General features: G+C 40.5%; 3 protein-coding genes across 3 annotated transcripts in view; 1 reads left to right on the top strand and 2 right to left on the bottom strand.

The window, feature by feature from the left end:
• The window catches only part of pdlim7 (PDZ and LIM domain 7), a 33407-nt gene extending 26448 nt beyond the window's left edge, over positions 1–6959 (bottom strand). The window contains exons 1-2 of the mRNA XM_061835676.1: positions 6556–6959; positions 2117–2215 (exon numbers count right to left, since the gene is read on the bottom strand). Coding sequence (XP_061691660.1) covers positions 2117–2215; positions 6556–6849 — 393 coding nt within the window. The 5' untranslated portion in view covers positions 6850–6959. The remainder of the gene's footprint in view (positions 1–2116; positions 2216–6555) is intronic.
• Positions 6960–10523: 3564 nt separating this feature from the next.
• Positions 10524–17039, top strand: cltb (clathrin, light chain B). Its single transcript, XM_061834068.1, has 5 exons — positions 10524–11004; positions 11552–11598; positions 12585–12702; positions 12804–12915; positions 15004–17039. The coding sequence occupies exons 1-5, from the start codon at positions 10851–10853 to the stop codon at positions 15173–15175; spliced, it is 603 nt and encodes a 200-aa protein (XP_061690052.1). The 5' UTR covers positions 10524–10850; the 3' UTR covers positions 15176–17039.
• Positions 17040–17502: 463 nt separating this feature from the next.
• higd2a (HIG1 hypoxia inducible domain family, member 2A) lies at positions 17503–20190 on the bottom strand. Its single transcript, XM_061834070.1, has 2 exons — positions 19911–20190; positions 17503–17957 (listed from the first exon to the last, which is right to left on the bottom strand). The coding sequence occupies exons 1-2, from the start codon at positions 20101–20103 to the stop codon at positions 17791–17793; spliced, it is 360 nt and encodes a 119-aa protein (XP_061690054.1). The 5' UTR covers positions 20104–20190; the 3' UTR covers positions 17503–17790.
• Between the last annotated feature and the right edge of the window lie 633 nt (positions 20191–20823).

The following is a 20823-nucleotide window of genomic DNA, read 5'->3' as shown; positions in this document are numbered from 1 at the left end:
TTTAAAAAAAAAAACATGAAAATATAGCTACAAGCCTCTACTGTGAAGTGAAGCTAATGTACAAAAGCACGACATCAATGATGATTCAACATTTACGCAGAAAACATCCACACTCAAAATCCAGCTCGACATTGTCTCCACAGACATGCTGTACATCCATCCATCCATTTTCTTCGCTGCTTATCCTCCCAAGGGCCGTGGGAAGTGCTGGATTCTATCCCAGCTGTCAACGGGCACGGGTGGGGTACATCCTGAAATGGTTGCCAGCCAATTGCAGGGCACATCGAGACAAACAGCCACACTCACAATCACATCTAGAGGCAACTTAAGAGCGTCCAATTAATGTTACATGTTTTTGGGATGTGGGAAGAAAACCGGAGTGCCCGGAGAAAACCCACGCAGGCACGGGGAGAACATGCAAACTCCATACAGGCGGGTCCGGGATTCAACCCGGGACCTCAGAATTGTGAGGCCAACGTTTTCCAGCTGATCCACCGTGCTGCCTATTTTATTTATAATCATGAGGCATGTTTGTATGAGTGAACATGCTACTTCATGGGTCATGGACATTGGTAAAGAGACAGACAGTGCCATGATGATTCTGGGATGGAAACTTAGACTAGATTCTAGATTCCACAAAATTGGCACATCAGACATAAATCTGGAACTGGTCTGTCTGTGTGTGAAAAGCCATTTTGTTGCATCCGTATTCACAGCACGACAGTATCCCACACTCAGACAACTGGATACATGACAATGACAGCACCAGTGTTTTATGTGGCATATAAAATAAAATACTACAACATTGAATGGAAGAGTGCCAGGGGTGCAACATTGTCCCTACTCTGACGACAATTTCTGGGTCAATTATGTAGCCCCCCATTTCATGGCCCTGCTGTGCCTAAATAGGGCACACCAGACTACAAGCAAAGTGACCAAACAGCATTCAAGTGTCCTGCAGCGTGTGTGATTCTGCAATCTGATTTCATGATCAACATACAGCAGCAACACTAGTTGCAGATGGTCAACAGACTCAGTGTGCGATGGCCCAAAGAGCGACACAGCTTTTACATGCAGTGTAGAATGGCCTTTTGATTCCATAAAGACCTGAAATACTAAGTAAGAAGAAGTCTTGAAAAAATTAGTAATAAGTAAATGAACATTTCTCCAGAAGTACACCAAAATTCTTCCTTGACTCATGCATCTAGTCCAGGGGTGCTCAATGCGTCGATTGTGATTGGCAGTTTTGGTCGATCGTGGCAGTTTTGGTCGATTGGGATGGCGTGCCACGAGGAAAAAAAAAAAAAAAGATAGCCGTTTTTTCTGATCTTTAACTCACCGCGCATGTGCAAACAACGACAGTATAGGAAAACACGCTAGTTGACAAGTTTCCCCCTATTTTAAGCCCTCGCTTAAGAAATCTTATCAAGCATGAGTATGTTTGCATACCCCCCCCACCTGCGTCGATCACGAGAGGATGGCTGCTTGAAAAGTAGATCAAGTAGTAAAAAAGTCTGGGCACCCCTGATCTAGTCGATAGTAGTGGCATAAGACTTGAGCCCACTGGTGTCCAAATCAAGGTATTGGGGCCAGATCCGGCCCACCACATAATTTTATGTGTGCCAATTAACATTATTCTGTAAAATTCTGAATCATATCTGTATCAAAATTTCTAATTCTCAAATGTGATAAATAATAACTTTGGTATTGTAAACTTATTTCTTCGTCTTCTTTTCCTTACGGCTTCTCTCGTTAGGGGTCGCCACACCGTGTCATCTAAGTCTGCTCTCTCTAAGCTTGTCTCCAAACATCCAACTTTGGCTGTCTCTCTAATGAGCTAATTTCTAATCCTATCCAACCTGTTCACTCCAAATGCTTTTTTACAGTGACTTGAGCAATAGTTGAGCAAATTATGATCCTTGACCTTTTATTTTAAAATTAGTTATTCATCAATTTGTTGTGTACATGTAGGAATATGAAGAGGCAATTAAACATTTCCAGTATTTAGTGTCAGTCATAACGGCGTTCTAAGAGAATCCTCAGCTGCAATCTGCCCAGAGACAAATATTTGCTTGAACAAATGCAGCTACAGTATATACAAAAAAAAAAGGCTTACCCTTGACACGGTGAGGGGCATGCTGAAGTCTTTGCCACCCTGCAGCCTGAAGCCCCATGGCGCTGGGCCACTGAGGGTTACGGAGTACACATTCATAGCCTTTGGAAAGACAAAAAGGCAAACAATATTACTTCTTGAGATAGGGGACCAAGGCTATGCAACCTTTGGTTAGGAATGTTTTCTTTCAGTCCACATGTTGAAATTAAGGATGGGCGCTGGTCTCAGTTTCCTTGATCAACTCTCGGGCAAAGCAAAACACAGTAAATTGATTATTTTTAGATATTCTTTTTAAAAGGATGGCGTTTTAATTTTTTGAACTCCTGTTTCCATACCAGATCAATGCCATCAAGACAAACTTTAGTAGTATGAAAGAGGCTCGACTTCCCACAGCTAGCATCATGTTGGTTTCTTTAGTCTCTAGTTGAGACGCAATCTCAACCTGCACATCTGTTGCCGCCAAGTAGTGCATTCCTTTTTGCCTAATATGCATCGAGTCACAATTAATCCCACAATAAATGTCAAACCAGGGCGGCACCGACTGCCGGAGACAAATTCCTTGTGTGTTGCTACATACTTGGCCGTTAAATCTGATTCTGAAATGACAGAATTGTTGATAAGCAATTATTATGGCCATGCCTAGTTGTAATTTACTGTACATGTTCGTGGATATAATATGTTCCGAACATATATGTGTTTAATGCAACACAAGAATGAAGTCACCAAAATGATTTGGGGTATTTACGTGGCAGAAAAAATACAGTACGTAGTAGAATCAGGACTTGCACAAATAGACTTTTAACAGGTTTTCCCTTTTGCCAGGATCTGAGGTGAACAGTCATATACTGACTGTAAAAGACGAGTGCAATATATCAGAGACACTGTCGGCATAAATCTGCTACATAACAAGAACAGGAGTGGCATTTAAAAATAAGATACAATTTCAACATAACATGGAGTACAGACAACACATTTCATTCAAAGATAACTCCTGTAATAATCCATGTAATCAGGAAACACTGGCCCTCTTGCTAAATGAAAACTCCTTTTGACAGTTCGGAATGATTCACATAATCCCTCTCACTGTTATTAGACAAGGAAAGCAATGTTGACTCTAGTCTGTGACATTGGTTGACATGCTACTAAATAACTAACACAATTTTAAGAGCACAACTTGAGACGAAGAGCTACGTCATTTGCCGTGGGGTTACAGCTGTGCAACTAACCTACTCTCCCTGCCTGCTCTTCATCGTGTTACCTCAACCAAACAGTACTACAAGACCTACCTTGTCCTCAAGGGCCGCCCCGTAGCCCAAAACTGGGAGAAAGCTAGAAAATCACTTAGCCCAGGCAAGCAAGAAGAGCCTCACTCTTGCTGGCAAAACCTACCCCCCTAAACTTTGGAACTGCAACTCACTCCTTAGAGGCTATATAAGGAATGTAAAACTACACCAAACTATTTCAGCCCAACACCCACATGAGTCACAGGGAGGAGGGAAGAGGCGGAGGGAGGGGGGGAAGACATCAACTACCCCTGTATTCTAACAAAGTCGAACTAAGTGATTTTTTTTCTCCCACCCAAAAGCTATGCACATGCTTGTAGGGCAGCCAAAGTGAAGTGAGTGAAGAAAGGGCAAGGGGACCTGACATTCCTTCTGGACGACATAAGGCACAGTGCAACCAAACCGGCAATTATGACATGACATCAAACCTTTAAAACAGCAGATGGACTCACTTGGAGAGGAATCATAAAGTAAATCTGAAGAAACAATATGACTATAGAACGAAACTCTTTTTCCCTAGCGCTGCGGTTAAACAAAAACTGTGTACATCAGCATCACTCTGAGGGCTAATTCTCCTACTTTAATTCCTCAAATACCGTCCGAGGCCCGTTAAAAGCCACTTGAATAAATAAAAGTACCACATTTTTCCCCACAAGAAAAAATAACAACAGGTGGTGCCTCTAGGTGGCTGTAATTGTCTTTACTACGTCTAATACAACGCACGCATACCACTTGCAAAGTAGACGTGGCAATTGTAAATCTTAACTTTATAATGCACAACATAGCAAGTACAAATCTAAATCTCCAAATCATTTTTCTATACTGCTTATGTTCACTAGGGTCACAGGTCACCTGGAGCCAAGCCCAACTGTCTCTGTAGACCCTGGAGTGCTTCCCCAACCAATTGTAGGGCACATACAGATGAGGCTAAAAACCATTCAGACTCACATTCACACTTATGGACAATCAGGGATCTATTTTCATATAAAGCGTATCTGCAAAAAGGCAAGTATTTTAGAATAACTACCCAAATTTAAAGAATACTTTTCTGTAATGAATAAGTCACAAAAATAAACTTCGTGTTTAGGGCTGCTGTCACTAAAGTTTTGCAAACATATAATCCGATTTAGCCATCAACTCTCACTTTGTGACAGGCAGTTGCCAGCTGACAGTCACTTGCCAACATTTTAGGCCCGTGGCTTCAAACATAATCTCTTATTACATAACGTCTTAATATACCGTCCGATATTACTCTTAGACTAGTGGCCGCAACTTGCCTTCAAGCAGTTAAGTCTCTGGCTCAAACCATTTGTCCGACAGACTGAATATCTATTTTACCATTCAAACAGAATTAGGTTTCAGAATGTCATAATTAGTAAGATACCACTTTGGGTAGTCCTGTTATCCATAACCTGGTCTGTTTTCAGTGTTTGATCATCATAATCAACCCTGCTCTATAGTCTGAATATGTGTGTTTAAATAAGATGTAACTAGCCTCATCTACCCAAACCTTCATATTTACTACAAGACCAAGTCACGACATCTATGATTTACTGGTAGCTTATTTCCAAGAGAATACACGCGATATTGCAGTCATTGACGGCAACACATGAAGTTTTCTTGTGATACAATAGTAAGTACATACTTGATAAAATAGAAAGACACAGACTTGTGACAAAGTAGTAGTAGATTATATTACATTGTATTAGGGCCACTTTTAGTCATCCTTCACTGAGAACTTGATTCTTGCATATTCCAACTTTGTTTAGAATACATCACTTTTTTCTAAATATATATATATATATATATATATATATATATATATATATACACATATATATATATATACACACACACACACACACAAGTTTATTCTCGTTATTTATAACTTTTCATCCTGAAAATTAAGGACATTTTATTTTGGATTTTTTTCCTCAAGGCTCAAAAATTCCTCAAAAATAACATTTAATGAGTTTTGTCCATACTGTATTACTACTTAAATCTCAAAAATATACAAATTATGAAACAAGAAATTAACTTGCCATTAAAACAGATATTTGAATTTCTATCTAAAAAGATATATTATACAATTCACATATTATTACAATTTTCAACATTGAAAATAAGGCACTTTTTATATTTAAAAATATTCAACATCATTATTGTCCAATTACTTCTTTAATTTTAAAAAATGTGAATTTTTATCTTGAAAATATGTAACTTTTTTCCTGAAAGTAGACGTTGTATTCACATATTAAGAGCTTGAGCGTGATAATAATGAAAAAAATGTGTCTTTATTCTCGCATTATTGTGAAGTAAATCTAAAAAAATATACAACTTTATTCTTGAATACGATTTTTATTTTGAAAATATGCACATATTATTGTATTATTACAACTTAAATACGATACAAATAAACATTTCGTGAAAATAGAAAACTTTACTCTTGCAAAATTACATTTACTTTAATCTTGAAAATAGAGAATTTTGCTCTTCAAAATAGAATTTATTCAAATGACAAAAAAATACAATACAAATGACAATATGACTACTACCATGACAGACATTTAATATAAAAAAATGTCTTACTATTTTAAAAAGACAATTTATAATATAGACCTAAAAATGTACACTTTTTTACCTGGAAAATATACTTTTTAACTTTATTCTTTTGAAATTTAGGATAAAATTAGTCTGATGAGCCCTATGTATAACGTTTTTCGGGTTTCTTTTTTTTGTTTGTTTGTTTGTTTTTTGTACGTGCGTTTTCTAAATACTATAACCCATGGTTAAAAAAAAAGTCTTGATTAACCGCAACCGCACAAAGTTTACATTTACTACGAGAGCAAATAAAACAGCTTACGCCTTAGGGATAGGTAGTTAATTTCAAAGTGAATATTCGCCAAAAAGGAGTCATTGAAAGCAGCGCATTCAATTTTCTCGAGGGATTAGTAAGAATGTAATAAAGTAAAAGAACTCTCCAACATAGGACTTTGTCAAACTTGTGACGAAAAGTAAGGAGTCGCTCGAAAAGGTTAGCCCGTGTACACATACACTAGAAGCCCGTCACCACAACGACAAGACTAAGAACAAAAGTCGATTTAAAGTTACACAACTGTCGAACGGGTCAGAATTCCTAGTTTAACTTCATTACCTTACCTCAAATATCTCTTTTGTGTTTACCAGCAGCAGTACGACGACTGGGCGGCACAGTGAAAAGCTACCCGAGCGTCGGACTTCCTCGAGGCGGATACGCGAGGAGGAAGCCGCGGTGGAAGTCCCGTTGGCTGCCGAGACGTCAGAGGTCACATGGCCCGCTGCCGAGTCTCGCGCTCGGGGTGGAACACCAGAAAGAGGTCGGTCTAAGTGGGGCCCGTGGTTAATCCAGATCAACCTACAATAATACCTACCTGTAATGTGATTAAGTAGAAAAAATGAACTGATCAATTGCATAAGCAATAGTGCTACACATCAATGAATCTAAAATTTAGTGATGAACCCCCAATTAGAATGTTGGCAGAATCAGATTCAGCTTTATTAGCCAAGTATGTAAACAACACACGAGGAATTTGTTTCCGGTAGTTGGAACCGTCCGAGTACGACATAGATGTTGAGTAAAAAAAATAATATAGACAGACAGTCAATTAACAGGGAGCAAAAAAACACACACAAAAAAACATTGTACTTGGCAATTTTGTACATAAAAAACAGCAAAAGAAAAAAATGAGAGGAAAACAAATATGACTTAGTCAGACTGAATCGGTAATTTTATGAGAATAAAGTTGCCTAATACTCAGAAAGAGGGTCACATATTTTCGAGATCAGTAAACACTGGTCACAGTGGTCCAGACCACTCAATCGCTTTACACTACCATGACCAACATTAAACTATTATAGTCTTCATCAAAAACGAGACCGTATATTTAATGTTATTGTAAGCCACTGAAAAGTATGCACAGGTTGCACTTTAAAAGGAAATTCCGATGGTTTGGATTAACAATGTATCCAATAGGCCATGTAATATGTACAGTATCTTGAAATGTGATGTTAAATCCTCTCTCATTTAATAGTGTTTTGAGAAGATTATCGACAATTACGAATTTTCAGGGGGGCTGCCATTTTCGCAAGTCACATGACCTACGTGGGCGTATGTGATGTATTACATGCTGCACCAAAGGCTCGATTACATGGGACACCATTATGCCCAGCGCTGATTTCTTGGATTTATCCTCATCTGATGAAGAAATAGCAGTATCGGTGGATCGGGAAGCCAGAGCTCACTTGGAGTCCGCCGCCGGAGCTCGCTCGTCCGACTCCACGTCATTCCCATCCGAAAAACCATCAGAAAATTCTACATTAATTACAGCCAAAGGTTCAAATCTGTATGGAAGTAGTCCTCAGTCTTCCCGATCAACCGATCCTGCTATTTCTTTATCAGATGAGGATAAATCCGAGAAATCGGTGCTGGCCATAATTGACCCCTCCGTACAGGCCACCTAACCACGCCTCCTGAAGTGACGTCACGCCACGTGCGCCTACGTCAGACAAACAATTGGGAAAAATATCAGCGCAGCAAGAAAGGAATAGAGCCAAACTGTCCGATTTACCGTCTGATTTCTCACTCGCATTCTTCGCTAACAGTGAAATATCGTTGAAAAGCAGACAGCTGGGTTCAAGTATTTCAGCGAGGGGTATTTCAATGGTATTTACATGCATATCGACGGAGAAACCATTGATATTAGCGCGAGATCTTTCCGGAGTCAGAGGAAGACCGAGAAGCCACATAATATAATATATTATAACCCAAAGACGAATTTGTCATTGACAGTTTCCTATTTTCGTGTTACATATCACACTTGTGTGCAGAATCTGTATATGTATCTGTATAGCCGTTTGTGAACCACCGTATGAAGGAAAAGAAGGCGAGGCTTGATTTACGTGTTGTTTCTCTCGTTTTCTTTGTGTAACGTCACGCGCTTCCCTCAATAATTATTCTTGAATTAGTGCCGAACCTACGCAAGTCTCGACCGAGTACGACAATCAGTACTTTAGTGTCCTCAAACATCCTTCCTTCAGTCTTGGTGTCTCGGTGCACATCGAAGGCTTTTAGGACTGCTAGTCTGGTTTAGCTTACCTAATTAGCCGCGAACAATGGGACACGTTTGTGCAGTCAGATCATCGCAAAATATCGCTCAATACAGACATGTATTGAAAATCAAATCGGCATACCTTCGTGGAAACAAACAAAGTCCAGTTTAGCTTCGCTCGGGAGCGCCGAACAGAGACACGTTTGTAGAGTCAGATCATCGCAAAATACCCTCAACACAGATCAAGTGTGTCAATCATTCACACTTAGCTATGTTATGCAAGCGAAGAACTGCTAATTCATTTATATGAGACATGTATTGAAAATCAAATTTAGGGTTTACCTTCGTGCAAACATATCTGTTCCGGTTGATGGATTCAGTTGATGATGCGGTCTTACACAAAGTTTGATCCATCAAAGACATTTTTCGTACTGGGTCTTCGGTTTTGGAAAGGGTACGAATTGAACTCCACCAACTAGCCTTTCAGGATACCTGTCGTCACTATTATAAAGTCCGTGACTACACCTCTTAACCATATCTATTGTTAAAGAACCCAAATACGCGATAAAACGCCAACAGAATCTATACTGGACCATCCAGCCAGCGTTGTCTGAGATTTGAGTCCGAGATTATGCAGATCTCTGGCCTCTGATTGGTCAGTGACGCGGATTGCGCAACATCCACGGAGGGGTCAATTGTGTCCCATCGTAATCGAGCCTTTGGTGCAGCATGTAATACATCACATCCGCGCAGGTAGGTCATGTGACTCACCAAAATGGCGGTGCCACTGAGAATTAGTAATTGTCGATACAAATCTTCTCAAAACACCATGAAATGAGAGAGGATTAACATCACATTTTCAAGATACTGTAGATATTACATGACCTATTGGTAATCCAAACCACCGGAATTTCCCTTTAACTTTGCATTTTAATATGGGGGCAGGGGGATTATTTATATTATAATTTAATCCAAATACATTCTACATATAAAATGTACCTAAATAAAAGTCTACAAACAAAGAGGTCATGAAGATTGAATGCAAATACATTGTACTTCAAAGTTAACTAAAATTCAACTGTACTTGGGCAGTGATCATTCCGCATATCACTAGAGGGAACCTGAAAGCCTGGACAGTAACAGAAGGGTCAACTGATGGTCTCGTGGTACACTCGCCTGACATTGATGCGGGCAACATGGGTTCAGTTCCCACTGAGTCATGGTGTCAATGTGAGTGCAAATGGTTGTCTGTGGCTACATGTGCTGACTGTTGATCAACGTGTATTCCACCATTTGCCTGAAATCAAATGGGATACGTGCCCGTGCCCTGTGACCCCAAAACAGGATAAGCAGTGTTGAGAATGGATGGACAGCGATGGGACAATTTTCCAGTTTGACATAATGCCCCTATATAGTGCAATCCAACATACATAATTCCAAAATGTACCATATAGGTATATTTTCCACAGAAACCTCACAATATACACTATATATTTTACATGAATATGGCTGATGACAGCTGGGATAGGGTCCAGCACTCTTGTGAGGATAAGCAGCCAAGAAAATAGATAGATAGATAGATAGATAGATAGATAGATAGATAGATAGATAGATAGATAGATAGATAGATAGATAGATAGATAGATAGATAGATAGATAGATAGATAGATAGATAGATAGATAGATCAATAGATAGATGATCACAAGAGTAATTAAACTAACATCTCAAGGCATCTGTGTGTTTTTGGGGCAAGGAGCAGTGCACTGCGGAGGTCACTTACATGACGATGGCCATGGCTTCACCCCCAGGAAATGCAAAGCTCACATTGTGATTTACTAGGAATTTAGAGGTGATCATTTGAAAATCCAAATCATTGAAGAAATGCATAGAAATGAAGCAGTGCGTTTAGAAGCGTCTACTCAACTTAGCACCACGGATGACTCTGAACCCAAGTAGCGCGGTTTGAAAAAAGCTTGGCGACCCCTACAGTACTGCATAAGCAACGTCAGGTGCAAGGCAAAACAAGCATAAAGCAGTCGAGAGCAACACAGGTGGTGGCCATGAGATGGAGCCACAAAACAAGAAGCTCCGGGAGCCTGTGGCGACTGGCTGTCCGCTTCCATTATTGATGATTGAATCAAATGGAGAAATCATGAATCATCACTGAGGGCTTTCACTCGTAGATTGTTCCCACAAAGGACGATTTGACGCGTTTTTCCCCGCTGCCGTTCTCGAGCACTATCTGTGCTCTTACAAGTTACGTAGTTATTTGTTCGGTTGCAGGGCCGTAGGTGATTAAACAAAGGTTTGTTTACCCCGATAACACCCACGTAGCTGAGTTCAACTTGTCAACACTTTAGTGAAAGATGGCCGACAACGGATTGCACCCAACAGAAGAGGACCCGGCCGCCGCGTTTCTAGCCCAGCAGGAGAGCGAGATAGCTGGTATAGAAAACGACGATGCCGACGAAGGGTATGGAGTTCTGGAAGAAACCCCGGAGCTCCAGACGAACGTCTACGGCAAGTTTCCGATAGTTGAGCTAACAGCTACGAGCTAATGAAAGCCCACATAACCCTACCGCCTAAAGGAGCTAAGGTTAGCTCCGTGTGTTAACTGCCTCGTTGTTACCATACTTACCAAACAATAGTGCCAATCGTGTTTACTAATATAAAGTTTACACACCACGGGTGACAATGTAGCCATTTATGAGTGTTAAATATAAAAATGTAGCCGGTTAGCGTGGTAGCTTCAGTGATCGCTAAATCAGTAACCCTGTATAATAGCTATGCTCTTCAGGGGATGAAGCATACACAGTTCGTCTCGTTACTTTGTTATCGCTGATAAGATAAAGAATTTCAGTTTAATTGCTACGAGAAGGGTTTTAACGTTAACCCGTCAATCCGGAAGTGGTGTCTTTCAACAGGCCAGACAGGTGCTGCAGCATTTTTGCATGACTTCTCAGTGACGGGACAGGACGGCGACAGCGCAAACAAGTGACACGGGGTCCACTCCAATATATAAATTCATTCATTAATATAAATTGTTTTGCTTTTGTCATGATGTTAGAAGCTTTTGGGGAGGAGCCGGCCACGTTGAACGGAGATCTGTTTCAGGTAAGTCACAGCAGGAATAATGAAGGATGTGTCCTTTTAAATCCAGATAACTGTACTCTTTTTGATTGCTAATTATACTGAATTATTTCATCCGAAAAGCTTGTCCATTTCTACATCTACATTCGTGGTGTTCGCCTATATAGGCTTCTGCTGGGTGTGTCCCATTGTTATTGTTCTGAGGTATGGTTAGTGGGTTACCTTTTGTGTGGAAATGCCCTGGTGGCTTGTTAGTACCCAATATACACACATTGAGACGATGTTTAGGAGAGAAATGTCAGGATTTGCTTTTAAGAAGGGCTCGGTTGTATTTTGAAACCCCTTTGTTGAGAGAGAGCATTCCTTTTTTTGACAGATGACTACTTTCTCATCTGCCTCAAAATATCCACAATTTGGACATATTTGTCCTGAAAGGAGTATCCTTTCTATTTAAGATATAAATGAACTGCAGACTCTAGACCCAAAGAGGTTCCCCTCCTTTTGTTGCCCTACGCTAGGATGTGTAGGGATTGTTTGTTCTCTCCACTGGTGAAGCCACTGCAGAAGTGATTTAGTCAAAAGTAATTTTTACAAGTCTTCCATGTCAACCACGTTTTGAGCATGTCCTAGGTTGCTACAACAAAAATCAAGCAATTGAAGTGTTTTTTTTTTGTTTGTTTGTTTTTTTTTAAATGAGGAGACCTCTACAATCTGCATTAGCATATTAGTGGGTTGCTAGTTTTTTTAAAAATAAACAAAACTGCACCCCATCTTGAAAATGCAGGTTTTCACATGTAAACTGGCAACTTGTCACTTAAGTCTAAATCTAGTTTGAGCCTCATGAATACACTACAAATTTGTGATGAGTCCTAAATACTGCAGGTTTTAGCAAAGTCCCACACAGTCAAATTTTAAGTCTAACGGGAGTATAGTCACGCGCTTTTGTTTTCAAAAAAAGAAGGATGCTCCTGACGACTTTTGTAATGGACACATTTCCCGTTCTCCAAAAGGAGTCCAATGGACCCACCGACAACTACGCAGCCATCGCACAGGTGGATATTCAGAGGCAAGAACCAGAAAGTCTACGCAAGTGGAGAGAGGAACAAAAAGCACGTCTTGAGGCTTTAGGTTAGTCAGTAAGCAGTCGCACTGCCGCGTTGTTTTATTTATTTTAAGTTTGAATCTTCAGTCACTACGCTGTCAATAATTTTTTCGTTCTCCTGAATAAGATTCTGCCTCCAAGGCAGCAGAAGCTGAATGGAGAGAGAAGGCCAAGAAGGAGCTGGAAGACTGGCACGTGCACCAGAGCGAGCAGATGGAGAAAAACAAGGCCAACAACAGGTTAGGGGTATATGAATATATTATATGTTCACACCCCATGTAGGAACCAATAAGAAAATTTCTATTCTATAATAAAACTGAAATTAATCCAAAACATCAACATCAGAACAGATATAAACTATTTATTACACTATTGCAATAAAAACATATAGTATGCGCCTAATGTTGGGGCCAGTCAATGTATAAGATGTCATTTTAAGATTTAATTAGAATTTACTTGAACGGGCTTCTGCTGGCTATTTAGTCCCAACATTATTTTGCGCCATCTCTTCCTAATATTTTTAAACAGTTGCATGTTATGATCATGAGTGTCTGTTAAGTGTCTCTGCTAAAAGGACGATTCTGCATGCTGCTCTGTCCAACATCTCCTTCTCCGTGTCGAATAAAATAACAAAAACAATACTCTGTTAATACAGGAAATATTACAACAACAGTAGCATCGGTTGGGCAGGCCCCACAATAATGAACAATAGTTAGGATTGCAATCATACTGTACAATACCTTGTTAACGGATTGTAAACTGAGTAGAACTTAAAATATACAGTATGTTAATGAACAGTATAATACAATGCATACATAGGTCTTACTATTACTGAGCATGTTGGTGCATGTCACATTGTGTATATATGTACGTGTATGTAAAGGTATCATATTTTTCAGTCTCGTGTTACTTTATTTATGTTTGTAAAGTTAACGTGTCCTTCTTTCACACTTCCCTCCAGACTCTGCCCAAGTCTGACGCGGTATCACTTTGGACCATGGCTTGTGTTTTCCCCACCAATTTTCTGTTCACTAATTCAATCTCACTTGTTTGGCTATACCTTTATTTATTATTTTTTTTTTTTTTAGTCATAGAAGTAGAGTCTAACGTGTTTGCCTGTTGTGTGACACTGACACTCTTCTCCCTGTCTTCTTCTCTTTCCTGCTCACTCGGCCTTGCCTGTCTACTAAGGATTGCTGACAAGGCTTTCTACAAACAGCCCAACTCTGATCTAATAGGTTTTGTGTAGGTTTAGAACTCTTGTGCTTTTAATGTTGAATGCACCCCACCCTCCCAGCACCCCTAACTCCTTGTGCTTTTAATGTTGAATGCACCCCACCCTCCCAGCACCCCTAACTCCCTTTCACCAGACACATCCCCCAACACTAAATGTAGCAATGCAATCAAATTCAAGGCCCACAGGCCAGAGCCTGTGTGGCCTATGAAAGCTTGTTCCTCCTTTTACTCCTGTTCAAACGTAGTTATTATATAATCGTAATGCATAATTCAATGGAGGGGCAATTATGTGTTTGAGCCTCACATACGAGGTAAAAGTGACAAAAAGTGGAAACTGCTACATGCTGTAGCCATGGGGAGGGCGAACGTTTGTGCTGAAGACGACATTTGATTAAAAAGGACAGATGGGCAAAATGAGGTCAAACTAAATAATTACGTACGTTGTCCTAAAAAGACAAAATTATTGATTTTGGATGCCCCCTCCTCACCCCCGCAAAAATGTATTACAAATATCACAAAAGTTAACTTGTGTGTGTGTGTATGTGTGTATGTGTATGTGTGTATGTGTGTGTGTGTGTGTGTGTGTGGTGTGTGTGTGTGTGTGTGTGTGTGTGTGTGGTTAGGGGGTTTAAATGATCCACTGGGTACTGAACCATCATTTTGGGCATAGCATTCTTCCACTAGCATTATAAATCTGTGGTTTCACCAATTTAAATGGCCATACTACGACATATACCCATGATGGCGTGTCCTATCCCCAGTACACCCTGAATTAGAGGGCATATTTGAATAACTATTCATACTTACAGACAATTTAGTATTCAGTTAACCTACTATGTATGTTTTGGGGGCGTGGGAGAAAACATGGGGAGGACGTGCATGGTCCACACAGTCGAGGCCGGGATTTGAACCCCAGTCCTCAGAACTATGAGACAGTCGTTCCAATTTTTGTACCAGTTAAGTGAAATTGGAACATAAAACAACTGCTAACTTGGATGAGCTACAACATGCTGTAGGCATGACGAGTCATATTGGCATGTGCGGAGTGATCGGAAACAAGCTTGCATTTTAACACAACCTCCCGTCCACAGAGCATCAGAGGAGGCCTTCCTTGCCGAGAGCGACGGCGATGGCCCCGCTTCGGCGTGGGAGCGTGTTGCCCATCTCTGCGACTTCAACCCCAAGACCAACAAGCAGGCTAAGGATGTGTCCCGAATGCGCTCCGTGCTCATCTCACTCAAACAGACCCCTCTTGTCCGCTAGCAGGACTGGCTCGCAGTAACTTTGCCTTTTCACTTGTTAAACCTGTCAAATTGTTAAACTTGTCAAACCTCAACATCAGAACAGTTTGTAATCCCTTTTTTCCAGAAAGCTCCCAATAACAGTGGTTCTTAACCTGGGTTCAGTTGAAATCCAGGGGTTGCAAGAGTCAGTCTCAGGGGTTCAGCAGAGGTCAAGACACACATACTGTGTCTGCTCGCGTGCCTCTGTTGGTCAAGACCTTTTCACACTACACTTGCTGTAGCTCTGCGCCGTGTGCTGTCAAATCTATTATGTATGTACTGCGTGGGTGGGATGACGGAACACCGTGGTCCGCCGTGCCTCGACTTAAAAAATAAACTCTAAAGAAGCGTCACTGTGATGCTTCATCCAAGAGGAGAGGAATTCACGGAGGGATTTCAGAGAGCTAACGGTAATATGCCAACAAATGGGAAAAGGAGCCACGTTGCTTCCCGGGTGAGTCACTTCGTACTCACTTCCAAATATGGGCAAGCTTGGACCAGAGAACCTAGTCCCTGCCAAAGCCATGGAAGAAAAAGTCTGGACACACCAAAACAACACTTCAGGAAGGAAAACCCTATATTAATTAAATTTGTAATTACTTGAAAGGGATTCATAATTGTTTTCATTTTTTAATGGGTGCCCTCCATACCTGCACGGCCCCCTTGTGACAGCTTTGGTCAAGAAAAACTGATCTGGTCTTGATAATCTCAGATTAACATGAACTATATAAAGGGAAATTTCAGTGGAAACTATTCTTCCTTCTTATGGTAAATTCTGGAAATAGTTCATTGCGCTTAATGGTAATAATGGGTAACAATAAGGCACAGTCCAGACTTGGTTTTCTATGGCTTTGGTCCCTGCATCAAACGCCAAAAAAGCCAAGTGCAATGTGAAAAGGCCTTGACACTTCAGAGCAAAATCAACTATTCAGTGTCACCAAATCGTCGTGTGCGCTGATTCAAAGCCCTTGTATTACTCACTGTTACAAAATATATTCACAATCCTTTTTGAGGTTGGTATACATAAAAACGTCATAAAAGCAACATACTTTGTTACAGAAAATGATAGCCTGGCACTTTCAGTAAACCTTTGTTTCTTTTATGTAAAATTCATGTTTTGTTGTTGGAAGACTGATTTTTGTGTCCAACTATTGCCTGGTTCATTTTGTATAGTCATGAAAGAATCCTGTCTTGCAGTTGAATAAGAATTTTATTTTACCCATTACAAAGGGTTTGGTGAACACGTGTATAAAACTGGCAAGGTTCAGTAGCTCCAAGGTTAAGAACCACTGGAATGTAATCTCCCCACATTTCTTTTTTGCTTCTTTTGTGGCGCCATGAAGGACTTTATTATTAAATTAAGGTTTTATCATTACTGAGGAAAATACTGTTACTATCAATTAATTTATTCCCTTTTTCTGATTAGTTTAATGCATGCCTCTGCCAATATTTTAAATGCCTTTTTTTCTTTTTAGCCAGATAGCTGTAGATTGTAACCACACATGCCTCTTTAATGCAGGACCACAACATTGGGAATGTTTTGTACCCTCTAATAGTAAGCCAATACAGTTTCAATATCTTCTACGCCCTTAAAAGCTAAATATAATGAATTTGGACACTTCAGAAGAGCAGTAACGCTATTCCCCAACCAAACAATTTTGCTGTTACTTTACATCTGACTTCACAATTGAAGGCTCGGGCTGCTTTCTCATTTTCTCCATGTTTTGTAGATGGCAAATACTGTCGTTCACATTCTTTCACATGTTGCCTACTTGGATGATGAAAGCTGGGTAAAGAATGTTCAAAAGGAATTGGTCAATAAAAAAAACAAGTAATCACTTGTACTTATTTGTCACTGTGTGTTCTCCAGGTTTTGTCACCAATTGAGTAAAGTGCAGCCTCACAAAAACAGGTGTATCTAATAATGTTGAAAAATAAGTTCTTCACTAGTTTAATTTAAAAGATTAACAGATTCATTACATGCATTGGATAATAGTTTTGGAAGCCAATTTCCTGTGTATGAGTGTAACTTCTCTCATAACCTGACGAGTTTCCACAGTATTTCCCTTCAATATAGTCAACTCTGGCTTCTTCCCACATTCCCAAAACATGCACGTTAGGCTCATTAAAGACTAAATTGTCGATAGGGGTGAATTGTTCGTCTATGTGCTCTGCAAGTGACTAGCGACCTGCCTAGGGTGTGCCCCACCTACCCCTCGCCCAAAGTCAGCTGGACTCTTTCGACCTCTGAGGACACAGACAAAACAAAAATGGATGGATAATTAATGAATGGCTGCACGACGTATATGTGTTTCCAAAGATACATTTATGTTGGTTGAATCATTTTACTTACATCATACAATAATTACATTAAAGCACAAGTAGAATAATAGCACAGTACATACTAGTATATAGTATATCCTGTGTAAGCCACATTTGAAATGACAAAATCCGTTTCCAAACAATAAATAAGGCTGTCCTACGCCTTATTATAGAGATAACTATATTGTGTATATACACACTATTATTCCATTCTTTCAAACAGTCTTTTTTCCCCCCTATATGAATGGGAGTTGTTGAGGTGCAACCTCTTCCTCACTGTTTGGGTTTGAATGCCGCGGCAAAGACGCCAACGACAATGGCGACGACGGTGAAGCCTTGGGCGAAGATGCGGCCCCGCATCAGCAACTGCGACTGCCTGGTTTTGCCCTGGTGGAATGCTCGGAGGCCGTACATCAGCGCTCCTGCTGTCCCCAAACAACCTAGACATAGACATAGCAAAGTAGCATTGGCTCAGCACACATGACTACATTGAGCATCAATTTTCTGTAACTTATAAAGCTAGTCCTCGGTCTACGACAGATCCGTTCCTAGAGTAGCGACTTCACTCAAATTTCGACTTAAGTCGGATTCCACCATTAAACTCAGAATTTACATCAAAATAACTTTGTATTTAAAAAAAATACATTGAAATGAACAAAATGATGTACTCAGCATTACTGCTGAGAGGTGGATGGAGAAGAAGGGGAGGCTGTGCTTCGCTATTGCGAAGGAACCTGGTCCTCAATCCTCTCCATCTCGACAAGTATCAAAGAACCTTGTTTTGTGATCATTGTATCCGACATAGGAACGGCACCCCTCACATGCGCTAAAATACGGGCTTTGTCTTTAATAATTGTCACCACGGTCGATCGAATGGAGCCTTGGTGATGTTGGTGTCTCTCCTTTCTCAAATTTTATGACCTTGAGCTTCTTTCCATGGTAATGGATTTTCTTTCAGCTGCAGAAGCATTGCTAAAAGACACAGCTTTCTTCTTTGGGTCGATAATGTCCAAAAAGGAGGGCAAAAAAATGCAAAGATACTCCCGACGCACAAACACGGACAAGCATGAGCCAGACAAAATGGTGGACGGGCGTTGTAAATTCGAAACATCTTAGGTTGAAACCGTCTTCACCAGAGGACTCCCACTTCAATAGCTCACCGAATCTTACAGGGGTTTTCATCTTAGGACATACAGTACAGTTCCTCTAGCAGTGATATAACCAAATTTGTACAAAGGTTGGGAGGAACACTAACTAACCACGGCTAACACTGTTAAGTCATAACCTAAATTAATATCAAAAACAGCTTGATGTAGTAAATTCTAATTAAGATTTGTAAAATTATTTATATATCGAATTACAATTATAATCAAATGGAAAAAAAAACAGTAAGTGATGGCGAGTAGGTATTCTAAATTATTTCATTGGGAGCTGTTCGTGACCCCAAAGTTGGTATGGCAATAGTGTCTGCTAGCCAACTAAATTGATATGATTTGATTTTGAATTAAAGGGTGGGGGGGGGGGAATCCAAGAATACATTTCATGGGATTATACACTGTTCCGACCAACAAAGAATTAAAAACACACTAACAATTGCTAATCTGTTTTTTTTTTTTTAATGGAAACTCCATTGACTGCAAGCAGCTAACAGTTGGCTGCCCGAGTGCCCAGTAGGCTGGAAACAAGTAGACTACTTTTCCAAGGTAGTTTAAAAGGCGTAAATAAATCTGCATACTTTGAGGTTGACACGGTTGCAGCTCCTACCGATCCATTTTTAACAAACTAGCGTTGCTACTAGCTACAGTCGCTGTGACGTCACTCCGCTCGTTTCGCCTGAAGGAGGGGCAGTCATGTCCCATTCTTCCGGTCCACTCCTGTCCCGTGCGGTGTTATAAAAACATTTTTAAAGAATACTCTGTAGAGTCAAAAAAAACAGCATCAGATTTAAAATAAATTGACGCTGCAATACACGTTAAAGAAGTTCTGACCCATAAGGGGTCCCTAAAATTGAGAAGTTCACCATAAATTGATGATTTACACAGCTTTTGAAAATGTATTCTTATTACAGGAAAATGATGCGTAACTGTAATCGCCTTTCAAGTACCTGTCCGATCACGTTGGTCTCGCGCACAAATCAATTGAACTTCAAAAATGCATACACAAAATGCCGACATTCACCCAAACGCGAAGGAAGTTCTCAGACCTGTTTCGCTGAGTGCAAAAGTAGGCTGAGCATATACCAGATTAAGTACAAGAACTGTCAGGGTCAACTGTGGTACTCTCAATTTAGCAGGAAAATATGTATTAGCAATATTAAAAAGTTAAAATTAGGCTTTGTATGACAAGAGAAATCATTCGATGGTGCAGCGCGGTGTCTGGCTTGTGTAACTCACCTATTGGGACGAACGGGTTGTCCTTGGCTTTCCGCATGAACTTTTCTTTAAAGGTCTCATCTTTGACCCTCGGTAAAGGGCTGAAGCCCTCGATGACCGGTGGCTGCGTCAAGTCAAACGGATTGCTTCCCCTTCCCGCGGCTGCTGGTGTTGACGCTTGCTCGGCCATAGCTGGGGTTGCGGACGCCGCCATGTTTTCCTACTTTCGGGATGGAACCTCAGATACACTTCCGCCTCGACTTCCGTATCACCCTTCCCAATAAAATGGTCCATTCCAGAAAAGTGGCAAATCGGAAAAATCCCACTCAGAGTATACCAGTTCCGACAGCGATTATTTGGGGGGTTGTTGTTTTGTATATCTTTAAACAATACGGTCCCTTGTACAACCATCATTAGCTTTATGTTGAGAAATCCTTTAAATCATAAGCGCCCAATAACTTTGATTCCTTAAAGCAGTTTCTACAACTTTCATGTCATGTTATTATCCAAGCCACTTATCCTCACAAGGGTTGTGGGAAAGCGGGAGCCCGAAAGGCAGACTACACCCTGAACTGGTCACCAGTCAGTCGCAGGGCAGATATCGACACAATGCCTGAGCGGGAATCAATCCCACGCTGCCGCACCAAAGGCAGATGTGTGTACCCATACAGCATCAGTGACTCCTACTCACATTATGTTGAAATAAACTAGCAAACTATGTTTTACCATTTGACAGTCTGTCTCCGTGGGGGTCGCCAGTCTGAAGAAACTCCGTAAAGTCGGAGAAAATAATTTTTTCTCCGACTTTCCGACTCGGCCCTCCCAATTTGAGTGGCGTTCAAGTGGACCTTTACTCTTCGAAGGTCAGAAAAATTCTACGTGTCATTGTCATAACACGTTTGAGGATTTATTCAACCCATTTTAGGTACTACTC

Source organism: Syngnathoides biaculeatus, chromosome 11 (genome assembly GCF_019802595.1).
Source record: "Syngnathoides biaculeatus isolate LvHL_M chromosome 11, ASM1980259v1, whole genome shotgun sequence".
Lineage (NCBI taxonomy): Eukaryota > Metazoa > Chordata > Actinopteri > Syngnathiformes > Syngnathidae > Syngnathoides > Syngnathoides biaculeatus.
This window is presented reverse-complemented; position numbering and strand designations above follow the sequence as displayed.